The sequence below is a fragment of the Macaca nemestrina genome, chromosome 6, assembly GCF_043159975.1.
Source record: "Macaca nemestrina isolate mMacNem1 chromosome 6, mMacNem.hap1, whole genome shotgun sequence".
Taxonomy (NCBI): Eukaryota; Metazoa; Chordata; class Mammalia; order Primates; family Cercopithecidae; genus Macaca; species Macaca nemestrina.
Genome location: NC_092130.1, coordinates 171,018,099 through 171,041,844, shown reverse-complemented (window position 1 = coordinate 171,041,844; position 23,746 = coordinate 171,018,099). Strand labels below are relative to the sequence as shown.

At 40.5% G+C, this 23,746-nt stretch overlaps 1 protein-coding gene across 3 annotated transcripts in view; it reads right to left on the bottom strand.

Annotated features, from left to right (window-relative positions):
• Positions 1–23,746, bottom strand: part of ATPSCKMT (ATP synthase c subunit lysine N-methyltransferase) — a 203,522-nt gene that overhangs the window by 152,948 nt on the left and 26,828 nt on the right. The window contains exon 5 of one of the 3 annotated variants that reach the window (XM_071099101.1): positions 5,886–23,745. The exons of the other annotated variants lie outside the window; for them this stretch is intronic. Coding sequence (XP_070955202.1) covers positions 23,710–23,745 — 36 coding nt within the window. The 3' untranslated portion in view covers positions 5,886–23,709. Of the gene's footprint in view, positions 1–5,885; position 23,746 lie in introns of those variants that run through there. 3 annotated transcript variants of the gene reach the window in all.

Here is a 23,746-nt window from a genome sequence, read left to right as displayed (position 1 = left end):
AACCTTTCTCCTGTAGTAAGGAATTAGAGTTCCAGTGCTGAACACCTAATCCTCTCTTCCCTTCAGGGCTGTAAAAATGGAGAGTGAGAGGCCTGCACATCTTGCCATCTGCCACAAAGCATTTCTTAATCCAACTCCCTTCATCTAGATGAAATACTTTGTGCTTGGCAGAATGGTGTTATTTCAATGTAATGTGTAACTTACTCCCTTGCCAAGGAAAGATTGCTTCTAACTAGATCACAGAAAAGACAGGTGTGAACCAAATGATAGACAATGTTTGGCCAGACTTTGTGTGTTTGGTGTTAATGCCTGAATGCTAAGGATTCCCCCTAGAGCTCTCCCTTGAACTTGGTTACAAAACACTCTGTAATTAAATATCCCCTTTAAGATATCATGGTTAATTTAATGAGGGCCAACCCCACTGTAACAGATTGTTAATCTGAGCTGGTAGAGTTTTTTTCTCTTTGTTGCATTTTCAAGAATTTTTATTACTGTAAGAGAGTTGGTAATATTCTTTGCTAGGCTGATACGTTTTGAATCGCTTTTCATTTTATTATCACATTAGTTCCTTCTTAATGGTTTTACTAGAACTCAGAAGTCTCTGGAGTTTTAATAACCTCTCTTTTTTCTGTACTTATAGTCATGGAATTAATTTGATAAAATCACGATCCTTCACTGACTATGTCATTGGGCCAAAAGAATAAAATTCAATAAGAAGAATTAGACCTTGAAGAGTGATTGACAATTCATCTTGCTACTGATTTTTCCACTTTGAGACCTTCATTTGCTTTGCAGCAGCACAATTTCTGTTCTTTCCACTTCCAAGAATATACTTTAGGCTGAGGAATACTTTAGAATTCTTGAACTGAGGATTATTAAACTTTTTTTATATAAGCTGACTTTTTTAAATATAGGAAAATACATATTCTTACTCACCTAAGAATACAACTCTTTTGTAGCTGACTTTGTTTAAAGAACAGACAACAATAAGGTGAATTTTTAAAATCATCAAATTATCAATCAATCAATTTTCTTAGGATCTTATTTTCATGTTTATCTTCCCTGATCCATAGTGGTAACAATTCTCTCAAAAAATAAATATCTACTAATTAAAGTCCTGAGGTCAAAATTCCTTTATTAAATATAATTTAATTGATGTGAATTAATATTTAAAGAACAAAATGTCACCTATAACATAGTCTGAAAGAACAAAAATTTTTAATCACCCTTTATCTTAGACATTGTCTACAATGAGACTATCAAGTGGAAATCAGTAGTCAAATTTTCAAAGAGGAACAAATAATTAAGTGCCTGATAACAATATTAAGAATTGGGTGAATTAAAATCATAGTTACAAAAAATTCATTATCAAATGAAGGATTATTTCAGGTGATAAGAAACTTCTACTTTTACAGGTATATAACTGAATACATACATTGCTGCTACAGTCTCTTTGGCAACAGGACATTAGAATATTATTACCCTCATGTCACAATTTCTCCTCTAAATCTAACACATAATGGATGTGCAATAAATGTCTACTGAATGAATGGTTTTGTTCAGTTAATGGGTTTAATCAGTTAAAAGAGCACTGAGTTCTTCAAACATAACTCCTTGGTTGGACAAAGCTGCATATTTTGCAACTTGTCAATTATTGATGGATTTGATCTTTTAACAATTCATTTGGGAAGCTGAATTATCTCTGGATATTTAAATAAGTAAACTATTAAGGTGATAACCAAACTAAGACACCAACTATTAATATGTTCGTTCTTGACACATATAAACTAAACACAGATTTTAATTTCTTCAAAAGCATCAGGTACCCAAATAGCTTCATTGGTAAAAACTACCAAATGGTTAAAGAAGAATTAACATCAATCCTTCACAAATTCTAAAATAAACTTCAAAAAATTGGAAAGGAGGGAACACTTCTGAACTCATAAGCCCAGTGTTACTCTGATTCCAAAAACAGGTAAAAAAAAAGTCACAGGAAAAGAAAACTACAGATGAATATCCTTTATGAGTCTAGGCATAAAAATCCTCAACAAAATACAAGAAAACTGAGTCCAGCAACATACAAAAAATTATTTACCACAACCAAATGGGCTTTATCTTACGAGGATGAGTTGCTTCAATATATAAAAATCAATGTATTAAAAATACACCATACTACTTAATAGAAGAAAAAAACACAATATGATCTTCTAACAGAAACAGAAAAAGTATTTGACAAAATCTAACACCCTTTTACAATAACGATGTCCCATAAATCAGGAATAGAAGATAACTTCCTCATCCTCTTACCACTTCTATTCAACATTGTATAGGAAGTTCTAGCCAAGGCAATTAGACAAGAAAAAGAAAAGAAGACTCCAGATTAGATGATATAATCTTATGTATAGGAAATCCTAAGATATCTACAAATAAACTATTAGATCTAATAGATGCGTTTATAAAGGTTACAGGATGGGGCATGGTAGCCTGAGCCTATAATCCCAGCACTTTGAGAGGTTGAGGTGGGAGGATCGCCTGAGCCCAGGAGTTTGAGACCAGCCTGAGCAACATGGTGAGACCCTATCTCTATAAAATATAAAATAAAATAATTAGTCACGCATGGTGGCACACGCCTATGGTCCCAGCTACTGAAGAGGCTGAGGCAGAATTGCTTGAGCCAGGAGCTCAAGGTTCCAATGAGCTATGACTATGCCACTGCACCCAAGCTAGGGTGACAGAGCAAGACCCTATCTCAAAAAGAAAAAAGAAAGGTTACAGGATGCAAGATCAATATGCAAATTGCATTTCTATACACTAGCAATGAACAATCTGGAAAAGCAATTAGGAAAATAATTTATAAGAGTACATATTTAGAAATAAACTGAACAAAAGAAGTGGGAGATTTGTATGTGGAAAACTATAAAACATTGTTGAAAGAAATTAAAGACCTAAATAAAGGGAACAACATCCCATTTTTATGAAGCATAAGACTTAATATTGTGAAAATCTGGTTATGTTTAAAAAAGTGTGTAGAAGGTTACAGCAGTCAAGCAAAGATGAAAATGAAAACTCTAAAAATCATACTTTGATTAAAGTCACATCTATTTTACTTACGGAAACAATTTTTATCATCACTTTTCTATGTCATACAGTGTTAACATAAAAATGTATCACATCAAAGCTACATTTCTGTAGGGTAATGGCTAATAAAATGACCCCAAATATCATTCTATCTTCCTCTTTTGTTAGGATAATTATAATAAAATATTCTGCAATTATTTGTTTCATTAGTAGGTAAATCACATTCTTTCATTATTATTATTATCATTATTATTATATTATGTAGAGATACGGTCTCACTCTGTCACTCAGGCTGGAGTACAGTGGTATAATCACAGGTCACTGCAACCTCAAACTCCTGAGCTTAAGTAATCCTCCCACCTGAGCCTCTCAAGTAGCTGGGACTACAGGCACACACCAACATGCCCAGGTAGATTTTTGTTTTAGAAATAGGATCTCACTAAGCCCTCCAGATTGATCTTGAACTCCTGGCCTCAAGCGATCCTCGTGCCTCACCCTCCCAAGTAGGTATTTTTTCATTAATTTTGCCCCACTGACTCCCTTTTCTCAGCAAGCTTTACCATCTTACAAAATATTAATATTTGATCAGTTATGTTTAAATAATGTACCAGCCACAGTTATGACAGTATCTTCAGAGACGGAGGTCTTTTCTTCAGTTTCTGCACCTTACATCTATTCACTGACTCATTGCAAATTTTACACATTTTACAAATTTTACCACTTACACATACTGTGTGTGTATGTATGTGCTTAATTTTGGAAAAACAATTACAATCAGGTCAAGGAAATAACTGTAATCTAATGTTCATTAAAGTGAAGATCAATCTCAAAAGATAATAATAAAAATACAGCTTAATTCTCTCATAACTTCAGATGTACAAATTGATCTACAAATCTAAAGATCAATCTGTTATTCTTCCCCAAATGGCAGTGAAAAAGACTAAAGAGGCTCCTGAAGATTTAAAACACCGGAGGATAAAATTTCCATTATGTTTAATATCATTCTAGCAGTGATACTCTGGGTCTCTGATAGATTTTAGAGGGCACTGAACATATTAGATTTGAATTATAGTGATCAAATCTATCAATCATTATCATAATAGATTTCTTAATTAACATACATTATAACTATAATGGTTATAATACCTTTCTTATAAGAAGCCTGCTTTTCAGACTTCCTTCACTAATCCATGTAAAAGGAGGGAGGCAACAGATACTATTAATAATATCTCCATTTCATATTTTAAATAGACAGAAATGAAATGCTTAGCACAATGTCACCTGACATGACAAACATTTTTAACACTAGGCCAAAGGAGAGAGAAAATAAGCTTAACAAACTAAGCATTTGGCACCTGTCATTTAGGGACTAAAAATTTATACTCTAGGCCAAAGATTTTACAGGTTGAATGTGAACATAACAGTATTAAAGCTCATACAAGTATCTCTGAATTGGAATGACATTTAGATGTTACTAATACAAATGGGATAAAAACACTGAAAATGTCCTCTTTGAAACAACGGCAATGAAAAATATAGCAGTTCCTACAAAGTTTAAGAAAGTTGTTCATAATGATTGCCATTCTAACTGGTGTGAGATGGTATCTCATTGTGGTTTTGATTTGCATTTCTCTGATGGCCAGTGATGATGAGCATTTTTTCATGTGTCTGTTGGCTGTATGAATGTCTTCTTTTGAGAAATGTCTGTTCATATCTTTTGTCCATTTTTCGATGGGGTTGTTTGTTTTTTTCTTGTAAATTTGTTTGAGTTCTTTGTAGGTTCTGGATATTAGCCCTTTGTCAGATGAGTAGATTGCAAAAATTTTCTCCCATTCTGTAGGTTGCCTGTTCACTCTGATGGTAGTTTCTTTTGCTGTGCAGAAGCTCTTTAGTTTAATGAGATCCCATTTGTCAATTTTGGCTTTTGCTGCCGTTGCTTTTGGTGTTTTAGACATGAAGTCTTTGCCCATGCCTATGTCCTGAATGGTACTACCTAGGTTTTCTTCTAGGGTTTTTATGGTATTAGGTCTAACATTTAAGTCTCTAATTCATCTTGAATTAATTTTCGTATAAGGAGTAAGGAAAGGATCCAGTTTCAGCTTTCTACTTATGGCTAGCCAATTTTCCCAGCACCATTTATTAAATAGGGAATCCTTTCCCCATTTCTTGTTTCTCTCAGGTTTGTCAAAGATCAGATGGCTGTAGATGTGTGGTATTATTTCTGAGGACTCTGTTCTGTTCCATTGGTCTATATCTCTGTTTTGGTACCAGTACCATGCTGTTTTGGTTACTGTAGCCTTGTAGTATAGTATGCAGTTAGAATGGTAATCATTAAAAAGTCAGGAAACAACAGGTGCTGGAGAGGATGTGGAGAAATAGGAACACTTTTACACTGTTGGTGGGACAGTAAACTAGTTCAACCATTATGGAAAACAGTATGGCAATTCCTCAAGGATCTCGAACTAGATGTACCATATGACCCAGCCATCCCATTACTGGGTATATACCCAAAGGATTATAAATCATGCTGCTATAAAGACACATGCACACGTATGTTTATTGCGGCACTATTCACAATAGCAAAGACTTGGAATCAACCCAAATGTCCATCAGTGACAGATTGGATTAAGAAAATGTGGCACATATACACCATGGAATACTATGCAGCCATAAAAAAGGATGAGTTTGTGTCCTTTGTAGGGACATGGATGCAGCTGGAAACCATCATTCTCAGCAAACTATCACAAGAACAGAAAACCAAACACCGCATGTTCTCACTCATAGGTGGGAACTGAACAATGAGATCACTTGGACTCGGGAAGGGGAACATCACACACCGGGGCCTATCATGGGGAGGGGGGAGGGGGGATGGATTGCAGTGGGAGTTATACCTGATGTAAATGACGAGTTGAGGGGTGCTGATGAGTTGATGGGTGCAGCACACCAACATGGCACAAGTATACATATGTAACAAACCTGCACGTTATGCACATGTACCCTAGAACTTCAAGTATAATAATAATAATAAATAAATAAATTAAAAAAAAAAAAAAAGAAAGTTGTTCATAAGGGCTAGGCACAGTGGCTCAAGTCTGTAATCCCAGCACTTTGGGAGGCCGAGGGAATTCAAGACCAGCCTGACCAACGTGGAGAAACCCCATCTCTACTAAAAATACAAAATTAGCCAGGCATGGTGGTGCATGCTTGTAATCCCAGCTACTCGGGAGGCTGAGGCAGGAGAATTGCTTGAACCCAGGAGGCGGAGGTTGCGGTGAGCAGAGATGGCGCCATTGCACTCCAGCCTGGGCAGCAAGAACAAAACTCCATCTCCAAAAAAAAAAAAGAAAGTTGTTCATAGAAATTTTAAGTTGTCAACAGGAGAATTTTTTGAAAATAAAGGAGATAAAGAAAAAAATATTTAGAGCTAGCACATCCCTACTTATTTTCTCACCATCCCACTATCTAGCATACAGAGAGCTTTTTTCTGCAAATGGAAAATTTCACATGAATATAGGCAAATTGGAAACCTAATTCAGTGATGACACTATTTTCGCACTTTTTAAATTTCTTATGGTATTGATAAAAGATATATTTGTTCTAGTAGTTGTCTTTATATATTAATAGTGCCTTTACACACCTTTCTTCTTACCACTTTACTGTCTGCTTTTCAGTCTTCACTGGAATGCTTTGACGGACACATATTAGCTATATAACAAGAAATAGTCTTTTACCATTTTCCCTTTTCTCTCTTTTTTCCTATATCTTAATAACATTTTTTCAACTTTATCAGAACCTATGACTTTTGCATGTTTTTTCTACTCACATTTCCACTCTAGTTTTAGTCTTAATTCTACAATAAAATATATTAAATTGCCATCATTAGTCCTTTTGCTAAAATTTCCCTAGTTGTTTGTAAGTTTGATGAAGCTACTCTTCTGGTAGATACCTCAGAAAAGATTCCTGAGTACAGTATTATTCCCTGAGTTCCTGTACATGTAGAATTATTTTTATATAGCTTTGATTCTTAATGAATAGCTCAACTGAAAGTAAAATTCTTGGCTTGCACTTTCTTTCCTTGAGTTTCTTAAAAATGTTGCTTCACTGTTACTTTGCTTTGTACATTGCTATTGAGAAAGCTAATGCCAGCCTAATTTCCTTACCCTTCTAAGTAATACTGTCTTTTTGCATGGAGGCCCTGGGGAAGTTTTACTTTGTCTTTAAAATCTAAAAATTTTACTATATTATTAGAGTCTAGAGTTGATTACTCCATTCCACTGTTCCAGGCATATCATAGGCCATTTCAATATTTAGATTAAGGTTTTCTCTTATTTCCAGAAAGTTTTCTTGAAATATAGTTTTAAGCATTAGATCTGTTTCATTGTTTTATTTTTCTTCTTCTTCAAATATACTTTCATTTATTCTTCTTTCTTGAAACATAGTTTTAATATTAGTTCTGGTCCATGGGTGGTAGTAAATCTTCTCTTTCTCCTCCTTTGCCTCCTCCTCCTCCTTCTTCCTCATTATCATCTTCTTCATCTTCATTGTCTTCTTCGCCTTCCCTCGCTCTTCCTCTTCTTCAGTTTTACAAATGTTAGATCTGCTTTGCCTCTCTTCCAATTCAATCACTTTCTATCTGACCCTTTTACTCCTGTCTTTCTCTCATTGTTACATTCTTGGTTGTTTGCCTACCTTTATTTAATAGTTTTATTAAAATTTCCAGGTACAAATGGCTTCACTAATAAATTTTACCACTGCTTAAAGAAGGAATAATAGCATTTATGTGTCTAATTCTACATAAACTCTATCAGAAAAGAGAAAATAAGGAAACACTCCTGAACTCAAATGGCCAGCACTGCCCTGATACTAAAACTCGAAAAAGACCTTTGCAAGAAAACTAAAGACCACTATTTTTTATGAATATAGGATACAAAATTTATCACCAAAATATTAGCAAATGAAATCAAGTAATCACAAGAAAGATTATTCATTATAACCAAGTGCAATTTATCTGTGCAGTACACAGCTAGTTCAACATTCAAAAGTCTATTAATGTCATTCATCATGTCAGCAGACTAAAAAAGAAAACACGCGATCATCTTGACAGAAACAGAAAAAGCATTTTGAGGAATGCTTTTAATCAAATGATTGACATCAATTCATTATTTGTAAAACCTCAGCAAACTAAGAATATAATAGAACTTTCTCAAGCTGATAAAGATTACGCTCAAAAAAGCTACAGCTAAAGCTAACATAAAGCTTCATGGTGAAAGATTGAATACTTTCTTCCTAACACACAATAAAAGGCATGAATGTCTTCTTTCCCCACTCTTATACAACATCAAAGTGAAGATCTTCACCATGGCAATAAGGAAAAAAAAAAAAAAGGCATACAGATTAGAGAGGAAGAAATAAAACTGTCCCAATTTGTAAACAAAATTGTGTACATTAAAAATCACAAAGACAGCTTGGCCAATGTGGCAAAACTCCATCTCTACCAAAAAATACAAAAAATTAGCTGGGCATGGTGGCATGTGCCTGTAGTCCCAGCTACTTGGGAGGCTGAGGTAGGAGAATCACCTGAACCCAGGGACTGAGGTTCCAGTGAACTGAGATCACACCACTGTACTCCAGCCTGGGTGACAGAGTGAGACCTTGTCTCAAAAAAATAAGAAAATGATAAAGAATCTACAAAGGAACTACTAGTAAGCTTAGCAAAGTCATGGTCAATATATAAAAATATATAAATATATAAGTATGTAAAAATCAGTTGTAATTCTATGTACAAGGAATAAAACAATTCTAATTATAAGTTGAAGTTTTTTAAATACCATTCACAATAGTGCCCAAAATATAAAATACTTGGGTACAAATCCAAAAAAAAAATGTGCAAGATTTATATACTGAAAACTATAAAACACTCATAAAAAATTTTAAAGACCTAAATAAATGTGAGATAGACCATGTTCATAGATTAGAAGACTCGATATTGTTCAGATATTAATTCTCCCAATTTAATAGATTTAATGTAAACCCTTTCAAAGTCCCAAAGACTTTCTGGTAGAAATTGATAAGAAATGCCAATGAAAAGACAAAACAATTTCAATATGCAAAACAATGTTTAAAAGGAACAAAGTTGGAGATGCACCATCCAATTTCAAAATGTACTATAAAGTTGCAATACTTAAGACTGCATAGTATTGAATAAAGGATGGACACATAAATCAGTGGTACAAAATATACAGTTCAGAAATAGACTCACATTTACTTTGGCCAATTAATTTTCAACACAGATGTAATGGCAATTCAATGGAGAAAGAATAGTCTTTTGAACAAATAGTACTGTACTAATTGGGTAGCCACATGCAAAGAAATAAACCTTAATTCATACCTTACCCCATAAAAACTAACCCAAAACAAATCATAGACCTAAACTATAAAACCTAAAACTATAAAACTTCTAAAATTACACATAGAAGAAAATCTTTGTGACTGTAGCAAAGATTTCTTAGATATGACACCAAAACACAATTCATAAAAGAAAAGATTGATTAAATTGGACGTCATCAAAATTAAGGACTTCTGCTTTGCAAAAGACACTATTAAGTGAACGAAAAGAAAAACTAGGCTGGGCACCATGGCTCATACCTGTAATCCCAACACTTTGGGAGGCCGAGGCAGGAGGGTTGCTTCAAGCTGGGAGTTCAAGACCAGCCTGGGCAACAAAGCATGACCCCAGTCTCTATTTTGAAAAGAGAAAGGAAGAAGGCGGAAAAAAAAAAAAAAGAAAAGCCCACAAACTAGGAGAAAATATCGGCAAAACACATTGGACCAGGCGTGGTGGCTCACGCTTGTAATCCCAGCACTTTGGGAGGCTGACGTGGTCGGATCACCTAAGGTTAGAAATTTGAGACTAGCCTGGGCCAACATGGTGAAACCCCATCTCTACTAAAAAAAAAAATTTATATATACAAAAATTATCAGGGCATGGTGGCACACACCTGTAGTCCCAGCTACTCAGGATGCTGAGGCAGAAGAATTGCTTAAACCTGGGGGGTGGAGGTTGCAGTGAGGCAAGATCAGGCCACTGCACTCCAGCCTGGGTGACAGAGTGAGATTCCATCTCCAAAAACAAAAAAACATGTCTGATAAAGGATTTGTGTCCTAAATATGTAAGGAATTATCAAAACTCAACAGTAAGTAAACAAACAACCCAATTTTTTAAATAGTCAAAACATTTGAACAGACACTTCATCAAGGAAGATGCATAGGCAGCAAGCAAGCATATGAAAAGATGTTCCACAGAGTACATCATTAGGAAAATGAAAAATGAGACCCTAAAAAGAAACCAGTACAGCAGGACAGAAGGGAGAAAACTAAGAAAACCAAGAGGTGATGAGGAAGCAGAGCAACTAGAGCTGTCACACGCTGCAGGTGAGAATGTCAAATGGAACAGCACACTCAGGCAGCTTGGTGGGCCAGGCCCAGGGGCCCCCTGCTCTGTGCAGCCTGGGGTGGAATTATACGGTTTGGCTGTGTCTTCACCCAAAATCTCATCTTGAATGGTAATCCCCATAATCCCCACATGTCAAGGGTGGGACCAGGCAGAGGTAATTGGATCATGGAGGCAGTTTCCCCTATACTGTTCCAGTGATCATGAGTCTCATGAGATCTGATGGTCTTATAAGCGTCTGGTATTTCCCTTGCTTGTACTCTGTCTCTCCTGCCCTGTGAAGAAGGTACCACTTCTTTTTTGCCTCCTGCATGATTGTAAGTTTCCTGAGGCCACCCCATCAATGTGAAACTGTGAGTCAATTAAACCTCTTTACTTTATAAGTTACCCAGTCTCGGATATTCTTCATAGCAGTGAGAGTGCGGACTAATACAGGTAGCAAGCATAGGAAAAGATGCTCCACATAGTATGTCATGAGGAAAACACAAAATGAAAGCCTAATAAGAAACCAGCACATTAGGATAGAAGGAAGAAAACTAAGAAAACCAAGTGCTGATGAGAATGCAGAGCAACTGGACTGTCACACACTGTGGGTGAGAATGCCAAAGGGTACAGCACACTCAGGCAGCTTCTCATAACGTTCAAATACAACCCCACTTACTTACCCAACATCAACAAAAACTCATGTTCACAACAGAAAATCTGTATGGAAATATTTATAGCGACCTTATCCATAATCATCAAAACTGGGGAAAATCCAAATGTTTTTGGATTTTCCAAAACATCTAAACTGGTGAATGGATAAACAAACAGGTACATCCATACAATGGACCACTACTCATTGATGAAAAGTAATAAACATGCAACAACGTGGATGAAACTCAAATGCATTATACTAAGGGAAAGAAGCTGGACTCAAAGGGCAATTACATTCTGTGTGAGTCCACCTATACAGCATTATAGAAAAGGCTAAACTAATTGCACTCTAGCCTGGGCAATAGAGTGAGACTCCATCTCAAAAAAAGAAAGAAAGAAAGAAAAGGCTAAACTATAGGGACAGAAAACAGATCAGTGGTTACCAGGAAGTAGGAGCTAGAGAGGAGTGACTTAGAGGACACAATGGAATTTTGTGGATAATGGAATTTTTCCACCTCTTGATTGTGGTGACAGCTATGTGACTGCATGAATTGTCAGAACTCACAGCACTGTAAACCAAAAAGGGTGAATTTGTCTGTATGTAAATCATACCTCAATTTATTTAAGTGTATGACTTTCATATTCTTCCATTAACACCTGGAAACATTAAACTAAAACATTCCTACATAGCACTTACATAACTTATCATTATAACCTACATGCAGAAGATATTTCTATTTTCTCAGGACAGAATATTGGTTTTTCTGAACGAAGGATTGAAAACTGAAAGAAAATACTATCAAGCCCACTTTGAAACTTTCTCCTGCTGTGAGGAAAAATTGCCTATAAATTGCAAATCACTGTCCTTCATCATTTCTCTTCACACACAAATTGAGCAGTAAAATCCTCTTTCTTGTTTTAATTTCAGCAATAGTTCATTTGCTTCTGGGAAAGAATTCATCATAATCAATCTGATTATTTTCATGTTTGCTAGCAGGTTGTATGATTTGACCAACAGTCATATGGATAATTTGAAATATTTGTTTGTTCATATCAGTCTAAACATAATCCATTGTGTTCTGTAGCAAAGTAATTCTTTATGCCTGAAAAAAAAAATCAGAATCATCTGTTTTAATGAAAACTCCCCTGATACAGGATAAAATTCCTGTCTTAAATGGCACTGAGTAAAACCAACCTGAAGAAATAATCACCAAATGACTGAAGACACAAAACACCTACACGTGAGCCAAACTGTGAAGCAGAATAAAATATAAATCTATCACGCACTTATCTCATCTCAGAGAACTGCTGAGCACTCAAGCGCTTCTTCTTCTTTTTGCCTAAGTGGGTGGAAATGTTTTCCTTTCATTTACTGGAAACAAAAGTGATGTAGCATCAGCAGATAGACTATGAAATGAAACATTTAAAAAAAAAAAAAAAAGATAAGATGATGCCTAGTTAAATGTAAACAAGGCACACGACCGGAGACTCCATTAGGGCATGAATTTTGCAATCAAAAACTGTATTGGGGGCTGGGCTCAGTGGCTCACACCTGTAATCCCAGCACTTGGGGAGGCTGAGCCCGGCGGATCACCTGGGATCAGGAGTTCAAGACCAACCTGGCCAACATGGTGAAACCCCATCTCTACTAAAAATACAAAAATTCGCCGGGCATGGTGGTACGTGCCTGTAGTCCCAGCCACTAGGGAGACTGAGGTAGGAGGATCACTTGAACCTAAGAAGTGGAGGTTGCAGTGAGCCAAGATCACACCACTGCACTCCAGCTTGAGTGACAGAGTGAGACCCTGTCTAAAAATAAAAATAAAAAATTGTATTGGGAAAAATGTAAATGTGGAAGGAAAAGGTCAATGATCCTATCAAGGACAGAAAGAGCACACAGCACATGCCAGGACCCACAGGGCCCAAGAGGCAAGACAGATAGGACAGTCAAAAATACAACAAGTTAGCGGTGGAACGAGGACAAGAGAAGTCAGCTCAGTCAACCAGTGAACAGGAAAAAACCAGTAAGTGGAAAAGAATTCATAAATTGTAAATAAAATCAAAAATATGATCAATGTGAAATAAATAATTGTATTTTTGGAACACTCCCTCCCCAAAAGACATGTTTTGACATATCATAAATGAAAAAGGTTAGTAGAGTGAAATGTTTTCTCAATTCGTCATTATGTTAAGAGAAAATTTGTTATTAAAAATTCCAGTTTGGACTAATTGGACTTTAGGAAGGTCCTTATGGTCAAAACAGAGAAACAGAAGCTAGAAGAAGCATCATTGAGCAGATTATTAGCCAAATCAACAATCAGCCAGGTGAGGTGGTCCCAGCCCTTTGGGTGCCCAAGACAGGTGGATCGCTTGAGCCCACGAGTTTGAGACCACCCATGGGCAATATGGAAAAACCCTGTCTCTACAAAAAAAAAAAAAAAAAATGCAAAACTTAGCCAGGTGGCGTGGTGGTGTATGCCTATAAGTCCCACCTACCCAGGAGGCTGAGATGAGAGTATCAATTGAACCCAGGAGGTAGAGGCTGCAGTGAGCCATGATCACACCACTGCACTTCAGCTTGGGCAAAAGAGGGAGAGCTGTCTCAAAAAAATAAGTATATAAATGAACAGTCTCCTAAGAGCGCTTAACAACAGCACAAATTAGATACAATTTGTCTGTTAGACAGGTCTCAGGTGTCTGATCCCAGCCCTGTCTCAAAGTTTGTGTCTGTTCCTCTCAGACAACATAGACAAGAACACTGATCGCATGGTTATTAAAGTTGCATGTGGCATAAAGTACACAGAGATAACCAAATGATTGATTAAATTTACACCCAAAAAGCCCTAAATAACCCATAGCAATGGGGCAAATCTAACATGATGAAATTTAAAAAGGAATATATTTCAGGTTCCTCACTTGCTTCAAAAACATAAAACCCACTCGGGTCAAAAATAACTCCACTTACGTGGTTTATATAAGATATATTATGTGGCATATGTGGCTTATCAGAAGTATAAGCAAACATTCCACAGAAGTTGAGAGTATGATGTCCCAGCCTCATTCAAAAGCAAGGAAAGGGGTGGTCTGTTCTCTTCTGCACTAGGTGGGCCACACCAGTGGCTGTGTCTGGCTCTAGGAGTCACATTCCAGAAAGATGATTTACAACCTAGCTTCTGTTAAGGAGAGTTACCAGCCTAGGGGACCACTGGGTTACATAAAGAACTATAAGAACAGAAGATTGACTGGGGAAACGAGAGACCTTCCGGTATTCCAAGTTTTAGCCCACAGTGAAAGTGTTAAGATTTGCTCAGCATGGTCCCCAGAGGGTGAAATTAGGGCCAGTGGGTGGCAAATGCTAGAGAGCCAGGTTTTAGCCAGGTATAGGAAGACATTTCCAAGGTAGGTGTGGTCCCTATAATCCCAGCACTTTGGGAGGCTGAGGTGGAAGGATCACGTGAGCCCAAGAGTTCAAGACCAGCTTAGGCAACATAGTGAAACCCCTTCTCTATAAAAACATTTTTTTTTTAATTAGCCAGGTGTGGTGGTGCATTCCTGCAGTCCCAGCTACTCAAGAGGCTGAGGCAGGAGGATCTCTTGAGCCCAGGAGGTCAAGGCTGCAGTGATTGCACCACTGCTCTCCAGCCTGGGTGACAGAGCAAGACCCTTTCTCCAAAAAAATAAAAAAGAAAAGAAAAGCGAAAAGAGAAAGACATTCTGACAGGGGTGCCTCAAGGTAAAACAGGCTGCCTTAAGAACTGGGAGCAAATGGCCAGTTTCTGGACACATTTCTGCAGGGACTCCAAAACCACAAAAGAAATATTTTAGATGAGGGCTGATGGTCATTTGGGGTTAGGAACCTAAAGGTTCCTCTCCGTGCTGCTTGTGTGCATCATGTGCTCTTCACCCAATATGTCCTCTTTTAGACAATACAAACAGCAAAAGAGAACTTGTGTTGGCTTCTATCCCGCTGTCAAAATCTGGTGCGGGACATAACCAGTTCTAAAAGGTAGCATTAAACTTTCAGAGAAGTCAAGAAAGGACAATGGGGGCCAAGGGCAGAGGGAGGGCCGCTGGAGACCAGACATCACCCACCGCAGCCAGAGGATGGGAAGGACCCACCGAGAAGGGGGGTTCTGCCCAAGGCTGCTCCCTTGCTCCTCCACGCTGAGTCCGACGGCCTTTCACTGCCCACCCTCTGTCTGCCTCTTGCTAACTTTTTTGGTTCTTTAAGCTGTTGGCCTAAATCTCACAAATAGTGTGTTTCTGTCTTTTTCTTTTATTATAAAAACATAACAGAAAAAAAAAGGGGGAAAGACATAGAAGCTAAAAAAAACAATCACATCATGAACTAACACAATTTACCCAATACAAGTCATCTGAAATCCCCTTCTCCATCTTCGGGAAAGCTTCACTCTGAATGCTAATGGATTTGCCCTGAAGTACCCTGGCTCTGATTTCCGGAGCATTATTTACTACTGTACATGGTCACGACAGTTCAGTCTATTTCAGTCCCACAGCGTCGCTGAGTATTTCTCTCTTCCATACCTGCTTTAAAAAGTTGCATCTCGGCCGGGCGTGGTGGCTCACGCCTGTAATCCCAGCACTTTGGGAGGCCGAGGCGGGTGGATCACGAGGTCAGGAAATCGAGAACATGCTGGCTAACACGGTGAAATCCTGTTTCTACTAAAAATACAAAAAATTAGCCGGGCGTGGTGGCGGGCGCCTGTAGTCCCAGCTACTCGGGAGGCTGAGGCAGGAGAATGGCGTGAACGCGGGAGGCGGAGCTTGCAGTGAGCCGAGATCGCGCCACTGCACCCCAGCCTGGGCAACAGAGCGAGACTCGGTCTCAAAAAAAAGAAAAAAAGTTGCATCTCATACGTGAATCAAAGCTAATCTTCTATTCAAATGTGCAAGTCTTCAAAAATTTTTATTGAAAAGTCATAGTTAAACACAGTAAAAAATGCAAAAATTATTTTAAAATATATAATGAAGAAAAAGTCTTCCTCTCAGGTCCCAATCCCCATCCACCTTCCCCACAGGCACAAGTGATGACCAATTTCCTGTATTAATCTATGCATAGATTATTTCTTTATTTATTTTTGTTCATTTTGAGATGAAGTTTTGCTCTTTACCCAGGCTGGAGTGCAGTGGCACAATCTCGGCTCACTGCAACCTCCACCCCTCAGGTTCAAGTGATTCTCCTGCCTCAGCTGCCTGAGTAGCTGGGATTATAGGTGCCCACCACCACACCTGGCTAATTTTTGCATTTTTAGTAGAGATGGGGTTTCGCCATGTTGGCCAGGATGGTCTCGAACTCCTGACCTCAGGTAATCCGACCACCTCGGCCTCCCAAAGTGCTAGGATTACAGGCGTGAGCCACCACACCCAGCCTACACAGATTATTTCTAACACGATATGCAAGTGCATGTGTATGCTCACACATGCACACATATACGTGTGCATGCATCAACATGTGAACACTCTTCTTCACGTAAATGGAAGCAACTCTTACACTGTTCCGCTCTTGTTTTTGCACTCAAGGTCTGCTGTGCTACACCTGTCACTATAACACCAATTAACTCACACACCACTGGCACGCAGAGGAATGATGTCAGAGAACCTGAAAGTTGTGTTGGTTCACAGGCAATTTTTCCTAGGCAAGGGGAGCTTAGCTTTGAATTACGAGAGCAGAATTAGAACCTTCAGCAAGAAAGGAAATGGCTCTCCACATGAAGATCTTTCAGTAGTGTCTTAAGAAAACGTAAAAGGAGTGCCTGCACGGCCCCAGAGAGGGGCACCCCACCTTGCCAGTGCTCACCTTGTCAGTTCTGGGCTTGCAATGAGGTGTAAATCCTTCAGTGCTCATGTGCCTGTCATCCCCAAAGCAGCATCCCCACGCCATTTATCATTAGTAGAACTATCATCCCCTCAAGCAGTTTCAGCTCCCCTGAGCTACCTGCCTGGACTGCCCAAGTTACCTCCCTATGTACCAGGATCGCTTCTGTCAATGCTCAGGTTTGGAAGTTGCACATGTCTTGAGAGGGGTCCCAATAACACTGCCTTGTCTGTAAAGCTGGTTATGTTTAACCTGTGCCGGGCAAAATGCATGTGATAGCAGAGAAGGCTGCATCTGGGGAATCCCCCATGAACTGGTACAGGTAACTGGTGCAGGTCACTGGTGCAGGTCACTGGTGCAGGTCACTGGAAAGTCTTCCTCACAGTTGCTCCATAAATTAGCTATGTACTTCAATAGTCTCCAACCAATACCCATCTAGGCTGCATGCAGTGACTTACTAATTAAATGATGCTGTAATTAACCTAGGAAGCTGTGGTTATGAACTGAATTGTGTTCCCCTCCAGCATTCATAAGCTGAAGTTTTAACTCCCAGTACCACATATCGTGACTGTATTTGGAGACAAGGCCTTTAAAGACATAACGACGGGGCTGGGTGCGGTGGCTCACGCCTGTAATTCCAGCACTTTGGGAGGCCGAAGCCAGTGGATCACCTGAGGTCAGGAGTTCAAGACCAGTCTGGCCAACGTGGTGAAACCCTGTGTCTACTAAAAATACAAAAAACTTAGCCAGGCATGGTGGCGGGCGCCTGTAATCCCAGCTACTCGAGAGGCTGAGGCACGAGAATTGCTTGAACCTCGGAAGTGGAGGTTACAGTAAGCTGACATTGTGCCACTGCACTCCAGCCTGGGCGACAGAGTGAGACTCTGTCCCACAAAAAATAAAAATAAAATAATAAAGATATAATTAATATAATATACAAAATATAATAAAAATAATAAAAATAGCAATATGTAATCTAACATTTAAATCAAAGATCAGTGGGCACGTGAAAGGAAAAAAAAAAAGCCATGTGACAAAATCACGAAGGGCAAGTGCCTGAGATGAGGCGTAGGAAAGCAGAAAGGGAAAATCCCCTGCAAGGTGGAAGCTTTACCTGCCTCACAATCCTGCTAACCGCTGGCTGTGCTTTACCTGCCTCACAGTCCTGCTAACTGCTAGCTGTGCTTTACCTAGATTCAGCCTAATGCATCATGTCACCCTGTCCCTCCTTTAACTCTCACAGTCCACACGAGAAACACTACAAAGCCAATTCACAGCAAACCCTATCAGACCGTGCCACTTTCATGTACCACCCAGTGTGGGATACATGTGCATTTTGTGAAATTATTCTGACATCTGGATTCTTTTAAAAAGAATTGTGTGGCCCACTTTTTCATCCCACAATATTACAGAAAAGAAAACTAACTTGATTCCTCCCTTCCAGCTTCAAATTAAACCTAGCGATCAATGAACTATTGTTTTATCAATCCTTCCTGGATAATGTTCACACCATAATATTAAATTAGAAAAAGAAGACATCTAATTTCCCTCACCTATAAAAGTTATATGATCTTTCTGCTCATGTTCAATTTGCATCAGTCCATTGAGTCACAAGTGTTCCAACTCCAATATAATCGTAATGTGTCATTATTACAGGAGCACCCCATTCTGAAGGAATAAGGTGTTCTGCCTAAGAGGAGTCCCAGATAACTCAAGTTTGCTATTTGAGCACAGGAACTTCATTGTGTTATTTAAATGCAGCTATTCTTACATGTATATAAATGTACATTTTTCTATTTAAATATATAGCCCGCCTGGTCTTTGGGGGATAATAAGTTCTTTGTGTTTAATAATTGCCGTGGCAAGTGGTATTTCCATTCATCATAAAATCACTTATTTCATAAGTGGAGTTCTTCCAGGAACATGACACTCAATGGAATCAGATGAGGAGACAGGCGGAGACATTCTGAGGTTCAGCGGCAGCTCTGCTCCTGCTGAACTCACGGCCCAAGGCCCCACTGGCCAGTGGATGGAGTGAGCCCCTGGCATGGTCCTACCCCTCAGGACAGTGGCCTGCTCCCTGGACTCAGAAAAGCCTGACTGTTCTTCCCCATCTCTCTCACAGCCATTGCCATTCCTCTGGCCTCAGTCTCATGACCTTAATTCTATGTGCCCAGTCTTTCTGTTCCCTAGATTCTCAACGTGGAAGCTGACATCTCATCTCTTCCTGCCGGCCACTTTGCTGGCCAGCCTACAGCCTGGCTTGCTTTGGCTCACAGGCCCAGCACTGATCCCATCTGTTGGGAAAGGGCTGGGAAGGGGCAAGGGTTGGTCTTCATAAGGCTGCTCCCTTGGCAATGAAGCAGTGTCACTTAAAAGAGGATGAGACACCACTAGTGACATATTCCCACCAGGGGCTTCAAGAACAGTCCCCCAGTTCTAATTGGCATGGAGTAAGCATCATTGTGTTAGCTCCAGCTGAACCCTCTGGGATCTGACAGACTCCAACTTTCTCTTCTGAGCATCCACACTTCCTGGCTGGATTCTGATACCGTTTATCTTCATCCATCACCTTTGCCAATATTTTGGCTACTTTGTTAGGCAATACCAGAGTGGAAAACTGCCACAGTCCCCTCGTGTTTAGGGGGATGCTAGGTTTAGATGGAGTTACATGACACACTTTTATTGCCAAATGTTGCTTTAGTGCATCACAGACATGCCGCGGAGGTCTGCCGAAAGGACTCAGGTGGCCCTGCTCAGACTGGAAAACTCCTCGTGGTTCAGGGTCATTTTAGGACTCCATGCCTGCCTGTGGATGGATCCCTTCTACAACATCCCCACCAAGTGGCTGTCCAGACTCCACTCCTCATCTCCAGGAAGAAGGAACTATGCCCACAGGCAACACATTCTAACTTTTAATAACTTTGTTAAGATGGTACTTTGTATTGAGTTTAAACTGAGCTTAAACTTCATGTCCCTTCAACATCCACCCAATGACCCTACTTTGCTCCCCAAAGCCAAGCAGAACAGGTTTACTTCCAGGGAAGCAACTGAGTGTAAGGAAGATCCAGTGCTCCTGTGTCTGGCTGTGACTCTGGGCAAGTTAACTACCCTTGGTTTAAAAAGAAAAAAAAAAAAAGGCCAGGCGCAGTGGCTCAAGCCTGTAATCCCAGCACTTTGGGAGGCCAAGGCAGGCAGATCATGAGGTCAGAAGATCAAGACCATCCTGGCTAACATGGTGAAACCCCATCTCTACTAAAAATACAAAAAAAAAAAAAAAATTAGCTGGGCATGGTGGCAGGCACCTGCAGTCCCAGCTACTCAGGAGGCTGAGGCAGGAGAATGGCGTGAAACCGGGAGTGGAGGTTACAGTGAGCCGCGATCACGCCACTGCACTCCAGCCTGGGAGACAGAGTGAGACTCCATAGAAGGAAGACAGGGCTACGTCCCTGTGGAGGAGAAGAGTATACAGTGCATGGAAACCTCTGGCACACAGTTGCATCCACTACCTTCTTTTCTTCTGCATGGCAACCCTGCAAATATGTGAAAATATCTGTCCTGCTGCCTCCAAACATCCTCTCGTCCAGAGTAAACATTCACGGCCTCTTTAATTGTGTCACCTAGGATATGTTTTCAAGGCACTGACCATCCAGAATGTATTTCTGTTGATCAGTGTGACTTCTGTTCCTTTTTTCTGTTTCTAGTTTTTTATCTCATCCATTCTAAACTATTGTTAGTTTAGGGACAGGCCACACCAAAGGTATCCCCCATTGTGAACCAGGAAGTGGAGGCTCAGAGGAGACCCTGCCCAAGAAGACCTCCCCATGGAGGGATGGTGCCAACTGTACCCCCAGTACAGGGGGTACAGGGACAGTGGAATTTCTGGAGCCTGTTTAGCCAACCAGCTGGACTGTCATGCTAGAGGTATGGTTGGCCTCTTCCCGGCCATCCCACTGGAGAATCCTTTGGAAGTACGGCTCCCTCCACATCCCTTCCTAATGAGGACTAAGGAGATGATGGCTAGAGCTGGGAGAAGAGTGGACAGTGACAGGGCTTGGCACTCTTCTAAGCTACCAGCTCCTATACTTGGTAACCCCATCTGCCAAGAAGAGCAGTCGGAAAGTGACCTTGGTTTCCCTAATTCCTTTCTAATCCTGAGAAGTAGTCTCTTCCCCTAGAAAGCTCCCTGTGGTGTGAGGATATGGCTGAGGCTATGCTGTGGCTCGCCCATACCCCTAAGAACAGGACGCCCTCCTGGGGGGACTGGTGTTCCTCAGGAGCCGTCTGATCGCCTGGCAAGTCTGGTCCAAACGCACAGCCCTCTTGACTAGGTGGAGTTCCCCCAGACACCACTCCTAGGAGCTACTCTGTGAGTGGGGCTCCCTGCCCCTGGGAAGTCTCCATCCCTCACATGCTCCGGACACACCTTCCAGTCCTCTGGTCCTCTCCAGGTGGAGACAGTAGCCTCACCAAGCCTGCACTGCACACTGTCGGCTCCGCTTGCCCCAGATTAGCCTTACAAGCCTCCTTCCTCCTTCAGGATGATGTAGGGTGCAAATAACACAACATCCATGTAAAAGCAACTTATAACAACATGGGCTTATTACTTCACATAACAAGACATCTCGCATTAGGAGGCTCAGGGTCAGTGCAGCAGCTCAGCAGCATCCCCAAGACTCAGGATCGTTCCATCTGTCTGCTCCACCAGCCTCGGCATCTTGGCTTCCATCTTCCTTTTTCCCCACATGGTTACAGAGTGGCTGCTAAAGCTCCAGGCATTACCGTCTTACACAGCATGTTCAAAAATAGGAAGGATGCTTGCTCCTCATGTAACTCCTTCTATTAGCAACAAAAGCCTTTCCCAAAGCTCCTAGCAGACTTCCCTTCAAATCTCATTGGTAGGAACCAGGTCACATGCCCACAGCCCACCCCAACACCCATGACAAAGGAGAATGGAATTGGGTAATTGATAGGGCCTCTCTTCCCTGAGCACATCGATCCTGACATCTGAGAAACGGAGGGTTCTGCTAGCAAGACAGAGAGGCAGGGGTAGGAGGCAGGCAGTGTCTGCACACCACCTTCCGGACCCCCTAGCGTCCCTACTCCAGGACAGGCGAGCTGGGTCAGAGCCTGCATGTTACTGCACAGCCAGGTGAGAACAGCTCCATGGTCCAGGTGACTTCCGGTGCCTTAATGAAAGGCTGGTCACACTAAGGCACACAGGGCCCCAAGGGTACTTCTTGTTCTTCTGTTTGTTGACTTCAGTAGACTCCTGAAGTATGCACTGCAATGACTATGAAGTTTTTCCCAGAATGTGCTCAGCCAGGGATAAGCTAAGAAATAAATGCAACAGCACAAGCTTGGAAGCTCCTGGACTTCAGAACACTTATTTCTTCACAGTCAGGTCTTTAACACCTTTGGCCACTGGGAAAAGTACTTTGGCAGAGGAATGGAATCCAGCTGCGTGGCTTAAATGTCAAAAACCTTGCATTTCTTCTATTCTTTTGAGCTGCAATGTATGTTGTGCACACTGTCTCCCAGCAATGGTGAACACAGTGTATCTGGAAGAAAGTCTCATTTCTTAACTTTTGACCTTGATCTCACGTGCACTTAATGGAGCTAAGGATCTGAGAGAGTCTGAACACCAGAACTAACCGAGGGTCTGAGGAGTCCACCTGAGACACCTGGGAAACACAGGGTTGCGTTCCTGGGGCTCATGCTTTTGGAGGAAGATGCATTCAGATGGGAGTTTGCTTAAGTCATCAGCCCAAGTGTTCATGGAAATCCCCATTTCTGTTTATCACAGGTCCTGTTAGGCTATATCCCCCCTAAACTATACTTCTTTTGTTTTCAATTTTATCGGGTTAGCATTGGCCCCGATTTCAATCTGTACCTGCATTTATAAAACCTACTTTTGACAGCCAACATAGTAGCTCTCATTCCCTAATTCATGTCATGTACAAATTTGATCGATGTCCTTAATCTAATAACTGATAAAAATTTAAACCAGCCAGTTAGAGAAGCCACACTAACCTCTGCAGGAAAATCCTTACTGTACAGTTTACTTAACAAGCCACAATTTCAAAAAGCCATTAAAGATGCTGCAGACTCCAAATCACAACGCTTCCATAAAACAGCCCGTTCGAGGTTGAGAAACAAGCATCATCATTTCACAATTCTTGTGAAACTAAGGGAGATACTCCAAATACGCTGTTATTAATAACTCTGCACATAGCCTGATGCCTGTATTAGTCTGTTTTCATGCTGCTGACAAAGATATACCTGAGACTGGGCAATTTACAAAATAAAGGGGTTTAATTGGACTTACAGTTCCACATGGCTAGGGAAGCCTCACAATCAAGGCAAGGAGGGACAAGTCACATCTTACGTGGATAGCAGCAGTCAAAAAGAGCTTGTGCAGGAAACTCGCCCTTACGATAACCATCAGATCTCGTCAGACTTACTGTCATAAGAACAGCATGGCAAAGACCTGCCCCCATGATTCAATTACCTCCCACTGGGTCCTTCCCACAACACATGGGAATTCAAGACGAGATTTGGGTGGGGACACAGCCAAACCATATCATTCCATCCCCGGCCCCTCCCATATCTCATGCCCTCACATTTCAAAACCAATCATACCTTCCCAACAGTCCTCCACAGTCTTATCTCATTTCAGCATTAGCTCAAAAGTCCACAATCCAAAGTCTCATGCGAGACAAGGCAATCCCTTCCACCTGTGAGCC